The sequence below is a fragment of the Mustelus asterias genome, chromosome 2 (assembly GCF_964213995.1).
Source record: "Mustelus asterias chromosome 2, sMusAst1.hap1.1, whole genome shotgun sequence".
Lineage (NCBI taxonomy): Eukaryota > Metazoa > Chordata > Chondrichthyes > Carcharhiniformes > Triakidae > Mustelus > Mustelus asterias.
In genome coordinates this window covers 119,174,661-119,188,475 of record NC_135802.1, presented here as the reverse complement: position 1 = coordinate 119,188,475, position 13,815 = coordinate 119,174,661, and the positions used below count along the sequence as shown (strand labels likewise).

Here is a 13,815-nt window from a genome sequence, read left to right as displayed (position 1 = left end):
GCTGCAGCTGAACAGAACCTTAATTAGACCTCATTTAGAATATTGTGTACAATTCTGGTAGCTACACTACCAGAAGGATATGGATGCTTTGGAGAGGGTACATAAGAGGTTAACTAAGATGTTGCCTGGTCTGGAGGGTATTAGCTATGAGGAGAGGTTGATAAACTCGGTTTGTTCTCACTGGAACGACAGAGGTTGAGGGGTGATCTGATGGAGATTTACAAGATTATGAGTGGCATGGACAGATGTTCTTTCCTAGGTAGAAAAGTCAAGTACTAGGGGGGCATAGGTTTGAGGTGCGTGGAGAAAAGTTTAGAGGAGATATGCGAGGCAATTATTTTTTACACAGAGGGTGGTGAATGGCTGGAACGCGCTGCCCAGGGAGGTGGTAGGAGCAGGTACGATAGTGGTATTTAAGGGGCATCTAGACATGATAGTAAAAACAGATCACTCTTTCAGAAGTATGAATTTTACTAAGTTGTTACGATGAGCTGGTCTCACTAACCTTTATATCTAGGTGAGCTATTCTGCAATGGTGTAAATACTGCACAGCTTCCAGAGTTTCTCTGAGATACGATGTCACCTTTTCTTCCGTCAAATTCCCCCACTCTATTATATAGTTGAGAAGGCGACCCTGGTCTGCTCTGAAAAATAAAAATATTCTGTGAGCATGGTGATAAAATTATGTGTTTTTTTAAATGTCTTTCCCCTATTAAATGCATTAATTTTGATTTATTACAGCACATTTCTCTCCAGTTTGTAAACTCATTGAAGAAAGATATGTTAAACAAAATGAAAGAAATAGCAAACTCGCATTTCTACAATGCTTTTCAGGGCATCAAGATGTTCCAAAGTGCATCTGAGCCAGTGAAGTGTAGTCACTGTTGTAGTGAAACACGACTGACAATTTGTGTACAGGAAGGTCCACAGACAACAAGGAAATGTGATCAAATAACCTTGAAGTACATTTAGCTACAAAATGCATAAGTTGCCACCTAAATTATAACTTGTAACTTTATCATAAAAAAAACTAATTCAATTTGATCTGTTCTATATGCCTCACCTTGACATTTTATTGAACATCACGTTTTTGTATTTGTGATTTTCAAATATTTTTCCTTTTCAATTAAAGAGACAGTGCAGATGTTGTCAAAAATATTACTTAAATCCAGCATATAGAATCATAGAATTCATACAGTGCAGAAGGAGGCCATTCGGCCCATCGAGTCTGCACCGACAATAATCCCACCTCGGACTTATCCCCGTAACCCCACATATTTACCCCACTAAACCCTCTAACCTCCCAGGACATTAAGGGGCAATTTAGCATGGTCAATGCACCTAACCTGCACATCTTTCGACAATGGGAGGAAACCGGTCCTCCCACCAGTACCAAATAATAAGCTGCGGAAATTCAATAGAAAAATACACAGTAAATTCTTGAATTTTGGGTATCACACTCCAACATTTGGCATCTGCATCAACAGCTTGAAGGGAGATCAGCAATGGTTCAACAGATGACAAGTCTCAGGAACATAACTATAAGAGACTGGATAAATTTGGGTTATATTACCTACGGTGAAGGAGTTAATTGAGGTTAAAATAGTGAAAGGAATTGACAAGACAGATAGGGAACAATTTATTTCACATAATCAACAAAATGATACAATCTTAAAATTTGAACAAGTCTGCAGTTACAAGTGGATCAAGGGAAAAAAAACTTCACACCGGCGTTGTGAGAATGTTTTATCTCAAAATCAATTGAGATGTTTAAATTGACAGTGGATACTTAGGAAATAAGGGAATTAAAGTAATTGCAGAAAGTGTAGGAGAGATGGAATTAGAAGATGAAGAGTTATTGCATTTAGTAAAATGGCACAGCTGACTTAAGAGTTGCTGCTGACATAAATGTGTCATGATCTTTTCCTAACATACACTGCATATATATCAGTATTAGAAATTAGTAATAACCCATACACACTGCAAACTGCATAAGATTTAGCTTCCCTTATCTGTGGAACTATTATTCTTAGATGATGATAGCTCGAGAAAGGGCTCATGGCAGACAATACCTCTGCTACTGTGATGATGTGGAGATGCCGGCATTGGACTGGGGTGGGCACAGTAAGAAGTCTCACAGTACCAGATTTAAGTCCCACAGGTTTATTTGGAATCACGAGCTTTCAGAGCACTGCTCCTTCATCAGGTGATCTGAAAACTCGTGATTCCAAATAAACATTTTGGACTTTAACCTGGTGTTGTGAGATCTCTTACTCAGTTACTGTGAGAAAACAACTGTTACTTAAAACAAACAACCATATTACAAAACTATGTTGGGCCTTTCATTCAAGCTTGCTTAATGAGGACCCTGTTGAGGCATAAGTTAATTAGTGTGTGGAAGGAGAATAAAAGTTATTTTAGTGAACAATACTATGGTTCAACAGCCTGATAAGGAATTAGAATATATAGACTGAATAGTCATTATATACAGTTCATTCACAGCTATTACGAACAGCTTAGGACATAAACAAATGGTGAAAGACAGAAACAAACTGAGACTTCTACAATTTAGCTTTGAAGACCAATGGTGGAATATTTCTTGGGGCAATGAAACTGGTCATGGGGAACAGCTTGGGGTGAGTTAAGAAAATGAGATAAGCCTTGGCCTGATTGATCATGAGCAGAAGATACATGCGAAGGCTTAAGAAGCTAATGGTAGGTTAATGCCATTAAAAGTGAGCTTTAACCAAGGTTTAGACAAAGAACTCAACATTTTGCAGGGTATTCTTTAATCAACTAAATCTTCATAGGATGCAAAGGCCTTGTCAATAATCCTTCCTGGTCCACCACTGAAAAAGAGTAAGAGACTTGGGGTAACCTCAGTGCCATGAGGCAGTGGAGAAGAACTCTTAGAGAAAATGTTAGTTCAATAATCTTGAGTGGATCAAGATGTTGAGAAGAGTTGGGGCACAGAGAAGAGGAAAAAGAAGAAAAAAGCATAAGCCAACCATCCAGCATGAACTGGGCCAGTACTCATTATGTGTCAAGGTTGTATTTCTTTTGCTGTCAAAAATAAGGTGATATGTTCCACCTTAAAAGTCTGATTAAGCTTAACATCCAACCAATAGGATACAGTTATGATTGTTCAGATAGGGATAAATAACATCAACTATTTCCGGAACATTAAAATCATGGTGTAATGTCATCTCAAGGAATTTAGATGATGGTCATAAACCACTCAAATCAAGTGTACAGATATTATGATGGCTGAACTGCATCACTGAATTACAGTAGTCTTGTAGTTTGTTCCTAGGTCTTTATTACGCCGTGTGGAATTAGTAACAATATGTTCAAATGTTAAAACATACTTCGAAAGCTAATGCAATTTGGTGTTTTTTTAATTTGAAAGCTCTATAATATATACAAAATATTTTAATTTTCTCCTGAACGCATTGGAGATGTTGGCCTTGGACAAGTGGACAGATCTCCAGGTCCGGATGAATTCTGTCCCAGTCTGCTGGGGGAGGCAAGGGAGGAGAAATTGCAGAGGCTCTGAACCAAATCTTTAATTCCTCTTTGATAACGGGGGAGGTGCCAGAGGACTGGAGTACAGCTAATGTAGTTTCGCTATTTAAGAAGGGTTTGCTTTGATTTGTCACATATATTAACATACAGTGAAAAGTATTGTTTCTTGCGTGCTATACAGGCAAAGCATGCCGTTCATAGAGACAGAAACGAGAGTGCCGAATGTAGTGTTACAGTCATAGCTAGGGTAGAGAAAGATCAACTTAATGCAAGGTAAGTCCATTCAAAAGTCTGACAGCAGCAGAGAAGCTGTTCTTGAGTCGGTTGGTATGTGACCTCAGACTAGGGTTGTAGAGATAAGCCAGGAAGCTGTAGACCAGAGAGTCTGGGAAGCTATTGGAGAAAATTCTGAAGGAGCGAATCTATCTCAATGGGGGAAAGGAAATTATGATGCGACTGGGCGAGATTTAGGTGGCATAGGTTGGGGAAGGAAACTGCGGGGGATGGGCACAATTGTAATGTGGAGCTTGTTCAAGGAACAGCTACTACGCATCCTCGATAAATATGTACCTGTCAGGCAGGGAGGAAGCAGTCGTGTGAGGGAACCGTGGTTTACTAAAGAGGTTGAATCTCTTGTGAAGAGGAAGGAGGAGACTTATGTTAAGATGAGACGTGAAGGCTCAGTTAGGGCGCTTGAGAGTTACAAGTTAGCCAGGAAGGACCTAAAGAAAGAGTTAAGAAGAGCCAGGAGGGGACATGAGAAGTCTTTGGCAGGTAGGATCAAGGAAAACCCTAAAGCTTTCTATAGGTACGTCAGGAGTAAAAGAATGACTAGGGTAAGATTAGGGGCAGTCAAGGACAGTAGTGGGAAGTTGTGCGTGGAGTCTGAAGAGATAGGAGAGGCACTAAATGAATATTTTTCGTCGGTATTCACACAGGAGAGGGACAGTGTTGTTGAGGGGAGTACTGAGATGCAGGCTGTTGGACTGGATGGGATTGAGGTTCATAAGGAGGAGGTGTTAGCAATTCTGGAAAGGGTAAAAATAGATAAGTCCCCTGGGCCGGATGGGATTTATCCTAGGATTCTCTGGGAGGCTAGAGAGGAGATTGCAGAGCCTTTGGCTTTGATCTTTGTGTCGTCATTGTCTACAGGAACAGTGCCAGAAGACTGAAGGATAGCAAATGTTGTCCCCTTGTTCAAGAAGGGGAGTAGGGACAACCCTGGTAATTATAGACCGGTGAGCCTTACTTCTGTTGTGGGCAAAGTTTTGGAAAGGATTATAAGAGATAGGATTTATAATCACCTAGAAAAGAATAATTTGATTAGGGATAGTCAGCACGGTTTTGTGAAGGGTAGGTCGTGCCTCACAAACCTTATTGAGTTCTTTGAGAACGTGACCAAAGAGGTGGATGAGGGTAAAGCGGTTGATGTGGTGTATATGGTTTTCAGTAAAGCATTTGATAAGGTTCCCCATGGTAAGCTACTGCAGAAAATACGGACACATGGGATTGAGGGTGATTTAGTGGTTTGGATCAGGAATTGGCGAGTTGTAAGAAAACAGAGGGTGGTGGTTGATGGGAAATATTCATCCTGGAGTTCAGTTACTAGTGGTATACCGCAAGGATCTGTGTTGGGGCCACTGCTGTTTGTCATTTTTATTAATGACCTAGAAGGATGGATTAGTAAATTTGTGGATGACACTAAAGTCGGTGGAGTTGTAGACAGTGCGGAGGGAAGTGGCAGGTTACAGAGGGACATAGATAAGCTGCAGAGCTGGGCTGAGAGGTGGCAAATGGAGTTTAATGCGGAAAAGTGTGAGGTGATTCACTTTGGAAAGAGTAACAGGAATACAGAGTACTGGGCTAATGGTAAGATACTTGGTAGTGTGGATGAACAGAGGGATCTGGGTGTCCATGTGCATAGATCCCTGAAAGTTGGCACCCAGATTGATAGGGTTGTTAAGAAGGCATACGGTGTGTTAGCTTTTATTGGCAGGGGGATTGAGTTTCAGAGCCATGAGGTCATGCTGCAACTGTACAAAACTCTGGTGCGGCCGCACTTGGAGTATTGCGTACAGTTCTGTTCGCTGCATGATAGGAAGGATGTGGAAGCATTGGAAAGGGTTTAGAGGAGATTTACCAGGATGTTGCCTGGTATGGTGGGAAGGTCTTATGAGGAAAGGCTGAGTGACTTGAGGTTGTTTTCGTTAGAGAGAAGGAGGTTAAGAGGTGACTTAATAGAGGCATACAAGATGATCAGAGAATTAGATAGGGTGGACAGTGAGAGCCTTTTTCCTCGGATGGTGATGGCTAGCACGAGGGGACATAGCTTTAAATTGACGGGTGAGATATAGGACAGATGTCAGAGGTAGGTTCTTTACTCAGAGAGTAGTAAGGGCGTGGAATGCCCTGCCTGCAACAGTAGTGGACTTGTCAACATTAAGGGCATTTCAAGGGTCATTGGATAAACATATGGATGATATTGGAATAGTGTAGGTTAGATGGGCTTTAGATTGGTTTCACAGGTCGGTGCAACATTGAGGGCCGAAGGGCCTGTACGGCACTGTTCTATGTTTATGTTATGGGACAGTGGCTTTAATTTAAGACCTGTCCTCAAGTTTGCCTAACAACAGGTCATGGAAATGTGGCTGCTAAAGATTAAAGGAAGAAGGTGTACACACTTTGGGAACTCTTCATGGAGAGTTGGTGACCAACAGTGGAAACCTGCTGTAAATCAGGAATATTCTGAAAGTTAAGTTTTTCCATTGATTGACAGGCAATCTATTTTGAAATGGAAAAGGCACCATCTGTTCGTTCAGGTTCAGAGGAGTCTGCTATTGAAACTTCATGTTGATAGCTGTGACCATTATGAATGCTTGGCTGAGTTCCAAAATCTGTTAGTGTACTCAGCTTTGTTGCCACAGCTGCTCAGGGGAGTGATTGACAGTTTTAAGATGTTGATGTGCTTCCTGAATATATTGCTGTTTGTTCACACAATTTAATAGACACTTAAACTTTTTTCAATGGGCCATAGTATCAGTGACAGAGGATTGAATGATAGTTTTATTAGAAGGTCACAGGTTTAAACTTTTCACCTGCACCCATTACTATTGCATGATTCCTGAGGACTGTACTAATTAGATACCGGGTGAATGGCTATGGAGGAGATTTGTGAGGCATGAAGAGTGCGAAGCATATAGAGAAAGTGGGCGGGGAGGGGGGTGGTGGAATAGGGGTGGGTGATGGGCTGAGGTAAGAACAGATTGGAGAGTTTTCTTGATATCCTAGGAACCGAGGCAGGTTTTTTAACCAGCTCATCTTTGCACTCCTGTTGCACTGCACTGCAGCTTGCAAACTGTACATGGAACCCACCCTTGCTTGGGAAACAAAAATCCTGGGCAAAGTCAATCATGAGATGGATGTGTTTTTTAGAAGCAGCTGAAGATACTCCAAAAAAGCATCGTACCCAGGTCGATCATCCCACCCAGATTCCGGTAACCCTACGTATTTACCATGGCTAATCCACCTGACCACATCTTTGGACACCAAGGGGAAATTTAGCATGGCCAATCCACCTAACCTGTACATCTCTGGACTGTGGGAGGAAACCGGAGCATCCGGAGGAAACCCACGCAGACTAGGGAAGAACATGCAAACTCCATACAGACAGTCACCCAAGGCTAGAATTGAACCTGGGTCCCTGGCACCGTGAGATAGCAGTGCTTACCACTATGCCAACGTACCGCCCAAATGAAGAATGGCAAAATATAAAAGTGAATCATTTTGACAAACAAAAAAATGATTAAATACCATCGAAGGGCATTTAGGAAGATTTTAGCAATATAGTTTTCCTCAGCAATTTCTGCCTTGTTTCCTCTTTCTGTTATACTTTTGCAATATGCTGCGATACTGCCGTAAAACTATATGGCCCAGAGATCTGACTGCTCAGTGCCTGTTTTCCATCACTGAACAAACCCATTCTTTTGATGAACACAAAAGTGGCACTAGGAGAATTCTTGACTTTTAAAAAATAAACAGATGGTGATGATTTCATACTAATAGCAAATTAAATGAAAAAAACCTGGCTGAAAAACCAAACTGTGAATACATCCGGAATGATGTATTTTTGAAACATTTAAAAGAATTTGAAAATTTTCCAATGCGACAGGATTCTGTTGTGTTTATTCCACTTGTGTGGATTTTCTTGCAGCAATTCCACATTGCAACAAAAGTCCTGAAAACATATTACAAGTTCAAAAACTTTTACCAGCGGGCTTCTTTATTTTAGAACATTAGAATCCCTACATTGCAGAAACAGGCCATTCAGCCCATCAAGTCTGTACGAACTCCCTGAAAGAGCATCCTCCACACTGCCCTGTTACCCTGGGCATTTAGCAAGAACAATCCACCTAACCTACACATGTTAACACTAAGGGGCAATTTAGGATGGCCAATCCACCTAATCTGCATATCTTTGGACTGTAGGAGGAAACCAGAGCGCCTGGAGAGAACCCACACAGACACGGTGAGAACATGCAAACTCCACATAGACAGTCACCCAAAGCTAGAATCGAACCTAGGTCCCTGCATTGTGGGGCAACAGTGCTAATCACTGTGCCACCATGCCGGCCCTCTTGCCAATATGATGCTAGATATAGCCTTTCACAGAAATACCATTCAGAAATCCTATTTCAGAAAAAGTTAATGGGAGTATAATCCCTTTAGTTTAGGAATCTCAATGCACCACTGATGATGGTGTAGAGAAGCCACCTTGTCATGATAAACATCCTATAGCTTTAAAGTGAAATGGAGAATGGAGGATACAACAAGATTAAGACAATCATCACTTACAGTTCTAGAATGACTATGTAGTTAGATGAAGTTTCAAAGGTATCCAGAAGGCTAACGAGCTGGGGATGCTGGAGATTCTGCATAATTCCAAGTTCATGTATAACCTGATCCCGTTTCATCATTTTTTTGTTGATAAACTTTGCAGCCACCTCTCGTTTAGTTCCTTTTTGGTCACATCTTTTAACCACAGAGAACCGTCCTCTGAAACAAAAACAAATAATTGTTACTTTAATAACTTTCCATATTTCACCAGATATTCATCCAAAGATACACATATTGTGTTTAACATATTTCATTTTTTTAAAAAACCATTGGATTTTAAATAGTTGTGGACATACTATGATTCATAGAGTTGGGGTTCAAATTGCAACCCAGCATTTGAACATATAATCCAGGATGACATTTCAGTGCACTCGAGAGTCCTGCATTTGAGAGGTGGTCATTTTTAATGCTATGTTAAACACAGGTGCTCTGCTTGTCTGTTCATGTATAGATTAAAGATTCCATTTGGGAGTGTCGTGACTTGACCAACATTTATCTCATTGCTGTTGTAAGATTTTAACGTTCGCAAACTGGCTGCTATGTTTTCCTACATAACAGTTACTTCACTTTAAAAGTAATACATGAAGCACAATGGGAAGTTTCTCAGATAAATAACTATATAAATACAAGTATCTGTTTCCATCTAGAAAGAAAATGAGAATGTAGCAGAACCATCAAGAAAATTAGTAGTCAATTTGAAGTCCTGTTGTTGAAGTATACCCTAAAGAAGAATCTCATCACCACAATGTCTACCAGCAATACCACCAAAATAGCATAAGAACTAAATAATGCGGCATACTTTCAGTTACACATAGGACTGAATTATTAAACTCTTAACAGCACACTGGAAATATGCTTTTGTTTCATTTGTCCATGGAGTGTAGGTATCATTGTCAGGGCCAGAGTTTATTGTCGATCCTCAATTCCACTTAAGGTGGTGCTGGTGATAGTCCAAATGTGGAGGTATACCCACAGCGCTGTTAAGGTAGAGAGTTCCAAGATTTTGACCCAGTCAAAATGAATGAACTGTGATATATTTCTAAGCAAGGATGATGTGTGACTTGGAAGGGAATTTGCATGTGATGGCTTTTGACAAGGTCTCACTTGTCTCACACAGGTTTCAATAAGGAAGTTATCAATGGACTGGCTAGATGGGCAGAAAAGTGGCAAACAAACTTCAATCTGGAGATGTGTATGGTTATGCATTTGGGAAGGACAAATAAGGCAAGTAAACACACAATAGTAGGATACTATTATAGGCCGGTGAGCTTGACGTCCGTGGTAGGGAAGTTGTTGGAGAGGATTCTTAGAGACAGGATGTATGTGCATTTAGAACGAAACAATCTCATTAGTGACAGACAGCATGGTTTTGTAAGAGGGAGGTCGTGCCTTACAAATTTGGTGGAGTTTTTTGAGGAAGTGACAAAAACGGTCGATGAAGGAAGGGCCGTGGATGTCGTCTATATGGATTTCAGTAAGGCATTTGACAAAGTCCCACATGGCAGGTTGGTTAAGAAGGTTAAGACTCATGGGATACAAGGAGAAGTGGCTAGATGGGTGGAGAACTGGCTTGGCCATAGGAGACAGAGGGTAGTGGTCGAAGGGTCTTTTTCCGGCTGGAGGTCTGTGACCAGTGGTGTTCCGCAGGGCTCTGTACTGGGACCTCTGCTATTTGTGATATATATAAATGATTTGGAAGAAGGTGTAACTGGTGTTATCAGCAAGTTTGCGGATGACACGAAGATGGCTGGAATTGCGGATAGCGAAGAGCATTGTCAGGCAATACAGCAGGATATAGATAGGCTGGAAAATTGGACGGAGAGGTGGCAGATGGAGTTTAATCCGGATAAATGCGAAGTGATGCATTTTGGAAGAAATAATGTAGGGAGGAGTTATACAATAAATGGCAGAGTCATCAGGAGTATAGAAACACAGAGGGACCTCGGTGTGCAAGTCCACAAATCCTTGAAGGTGGCAACACAGGTGGAGAAGGTGGTGAAGAAGGCATATGGTATGCTTGCCTTTATAGGACGGGGTATAGAGTATAAAAGCTGGAGTCTGATGATGCAGCTGTATAGAACGCTGGTTAGGCCACATTTGGAGTACTGTGTCCAGTTCTGGTCGCCGCACTACCAGAAGGACGTGGAGGCATTGGAGAGTGTGCAGAGAAGGTTTACCAGGATGTTGCCTGGTATGGAGGGTCTTAGCTATGAGGAGAGATTGGGTAGACTGGGGTTGTTCTCCTTGGAAAGACGGAGAATGAGGGGAGATCTAATAGAGGTATACAAGATTATGAAGGGTATAGATAGGGTGAACAGTGGGAAGCTTTTTCCCAGGTCGGAGGTGACGATCACGAGGGGTCACGGGCTCAAGGTGAGAGGGGCGAAGTATAACTCAGATATCAGAGGGACGTTTTTTACACAGAGGGTGGTGGGGGCCTGGAATGCGCTGCCTAGTAGGGTGGTGGAGGCAGGCACGCTGACATCGTTTAAGACTTACCTGGATAGTCACATGAGCAGCCTGGGAATGGAGGGATACAAACGATTGGTCTAGTTGGACCAAGGAGCGGCACAGGCTTGGAGGGCCGAAGGGCCTGTTTCCTGTGCTGTACTGTTCTTTGTTAGTAAGTGTAGGGGAACAGAGGAATCTTGGAGTGCATGCCCACCGATCCCTGAAGATAGCAGGTATATTATAAGGGGATTAAAAGGCATATGGGATGCCTTCCTTTATTGGCTGAAGCATACAATATAAGAGCAGGAAGGGTCAGCGACAACTCTATAAAACAATAGTTAAGCCACACTTAAAGTACCATGTGAAGTTGTGGTCAACACATTACAGCAATGATATGATCGCACTAGAGATGACAGAAGAGATTTACAATGATGTTGTTAAGAAAGAAGAATTTTAGTTATCAAGAAAGATTGGATAGGCAGAGGCTGGTTTCCTTGCAACAGAGAAAGATAGTAATAGAGGAGTCTGGGACATTGGCTCCAAGGTATGATTAGATGAATATGATTATGTCACGCTATTGCTGGAATAGAATCATAGAATCCTACAGTGCAGAAAGAGGCCATTCGGCCCATCGAGTCTGAACCAACCACAATCCCACCCAGGCCCTATCCACATATCCCTACATATTTACCCACTCACCCCTCTAACCTATGCATCCCGGGACACTAAGGGGCAATTTAGAATGACCAATCAACCTAGCCCGCACATCTTTGGACTGTGGGTGGAAACCGGAGCACCCGGAGGAAACCCACGCAGACACAGGGAGAATGTGCAAACTCCACACAGACAGCGACCCGAGCCGGGATTCGAACCCAGGTTCCTGGAGCTGTGAAGCAGCAGTGCTAACCACTGTGCTACTGTGCCGCCCCATGTGGGACATGCTCTGTGTGAGACAGCTCTCCCAGTTTTGGCACAAGTCCCCAGATATAAATGTGGAGAATTTACAAGGTTAGCTGGTCAGTGGCCTGGGCCAATGCTAGCTGATCCATCTGGTTTTTTTTATATTCAACTTTTCTATTCTGCTTTGATGCAGCTGGGTGGCTTGCTGGATCATTTTAGATAGGTCTGCAGTCACATGTTAGGAGGACAGATTTCTTCCCCCAAATGGGTTATTTGAACAATCTGGAAGTATTGTGATCATTATTAATGAGACTATTCCATGTTATTAATTGCATCTAATTCCCCCCGCCTTGGGTTTTCTTCCATTATTTTCTTATAATACTGTACCAGAGTAATTAATAAGACCCAATGTCAACATGAAATGGGGTCAGTTTCTAACAAAGAACATTTTTGGGGTCTATATGATCTTTCTTTAGTAGTTTAGTAATTTTCCCAAGTGTGCTCTAATCCACCCTCCTCACTCATGTTAATCAAAGGGCAACTGAGTATTATTACTGTCAGGAATATATAAATAATGAGGCGGCACAGTGGTTAGCACTGCTGCCTCAAGGCGCCAGGGACCCGGGTTCAATTCCGGCCTTGGGTCACTGTGTGGAGTTTACACATTCTCCCCATGTCTGCGTGGGTTTCTTCAGTGTGCTCCAGTTTCCTCCCAGAATCCAAAGATGTGTGGGTTAGGTTGATTGGCCATGATAAATTGACCCTAGTGTCAAGGGATTAGCAGGGTAAATATGTGGGATTATGGGAATAGGGCCTGGGTGGATTGTGGTTGGTGCAGACTCGATGGGCCAAGTGGCCTCCTTTCGCACTGTAGGGATTCTATGATCATTCTACCTTGCTAGAGAATACTCATAGACTTACTGAGATATTTTCATTATTGAAAAAATTCTTTCATCAATAAGTACATGATAACATATCATCTGCTTTAATCTCCTTAGATTAAAATTTCTTTTTTTTGTGAATTGATTTTTGTTTTTGTTATGGGAGAAAAACTGATTAATCTAAATTAATAAATAGTAAAAAAAGACATTATGTTCTCAACTTCTTCCAGTGCTAAGTGTCTGTGACATTAATTAAATCTGGATGGTGCATCAACAAGAATAAGGAAGGCAGGGGTGTAGTGGCATTGTCATTGGACTAGTAATCCAGAAACTCAAAATTATGCTCTGGGGACTCACGTCCAAATCCCACTAAAGTAACTGGGATTGCAAAGACAAAGTAATAACTATAGGGGCCTTCAATCTTTAAATAGACTAGATAAATCAAATTGGTAAAGTCGTCCTGAAGATGAATTTTCAGAATGCTATAGCGACAGTTTCCTGGAACAGTACATTGTTGAACCACCCAGGGACAAAACTATTTAAGTTCTAGTATTGTGCAATAGGCAGGTTTAATTAGTAATTTCATAGCAAAAGATTCTCTGGGAAAAATATTAAGTTTGAAACGTCATAACTCTAGTCCTAAAAAAGTTTGAACTTAAACAAAGTATATTACATAGGTACGAGGGGCAAGTTGGCTAACGTTGATTGGATAAATAGACTAAAAGGTAAGCCTGCAAATAAACAATGGAAAACAATTTAAAGAAACAATTCAAATGATCAACAAAGGTACATACCATTAAAAAGAAAATCACATCCATGGCTTACTAAGGAAGTTAATGATGGTATTAGATTAAAAGAAGAGGCTTACAATGTTGCAAAGAATAATTGCAAGCTTAAGGACTGGGTGTCTTTTCAAAGCCAACAATGTGTGAACAAAAAATTGATAGAAAGGGAAAAAAATAGACAACAAATTAGCCAGGAACACAGAAACAGATCGTGGAATGTTTTAGAAGCGTATAAAATAAATATCTAAGATAAACATTGATCTCTTGGAGACAGAGACAGGAGAAATTATCTCTAGAAACAAGGAGATGGAAGAGAGATTGAACACACATTTTATATCTGCCTTCACAGTAGAATACACAGATTACATATCATAATTAGA

At 41.3% G+C, this 13,815-nt stretch overlaps 1 protein-coding gene across 3 annotated transcripts in view; it reads right to left on the bottom strand.

Moving 5' to 3' along the window:
• Positions 1 to 13,815, bottom strand: part of LOC144510730 (triple functional domain protein) — a 589,246-nt gene that overhangs the window by 7,869 nt on the left and 567,562 nt on the right. For all 3 annotated transcript variants that reach the window (XM_078240506.1, XM_078240513.1, XM_078240521.1), the window contains 2 exons: positions 8,377 to 8,577; positions 506 to 644 (listed from right to left, as the gene is read on the bottom strand). In XM_078240506.1, the coding sequence (XP_078096632.1) occupies positions 506 to 644; positions 8,377 to 8,577 (340 nt within the window). The remainder of the gene's footprint in view (positions 1 to 505; positions 645 to 8,376; positions 8,578 to 13,815) is intronic.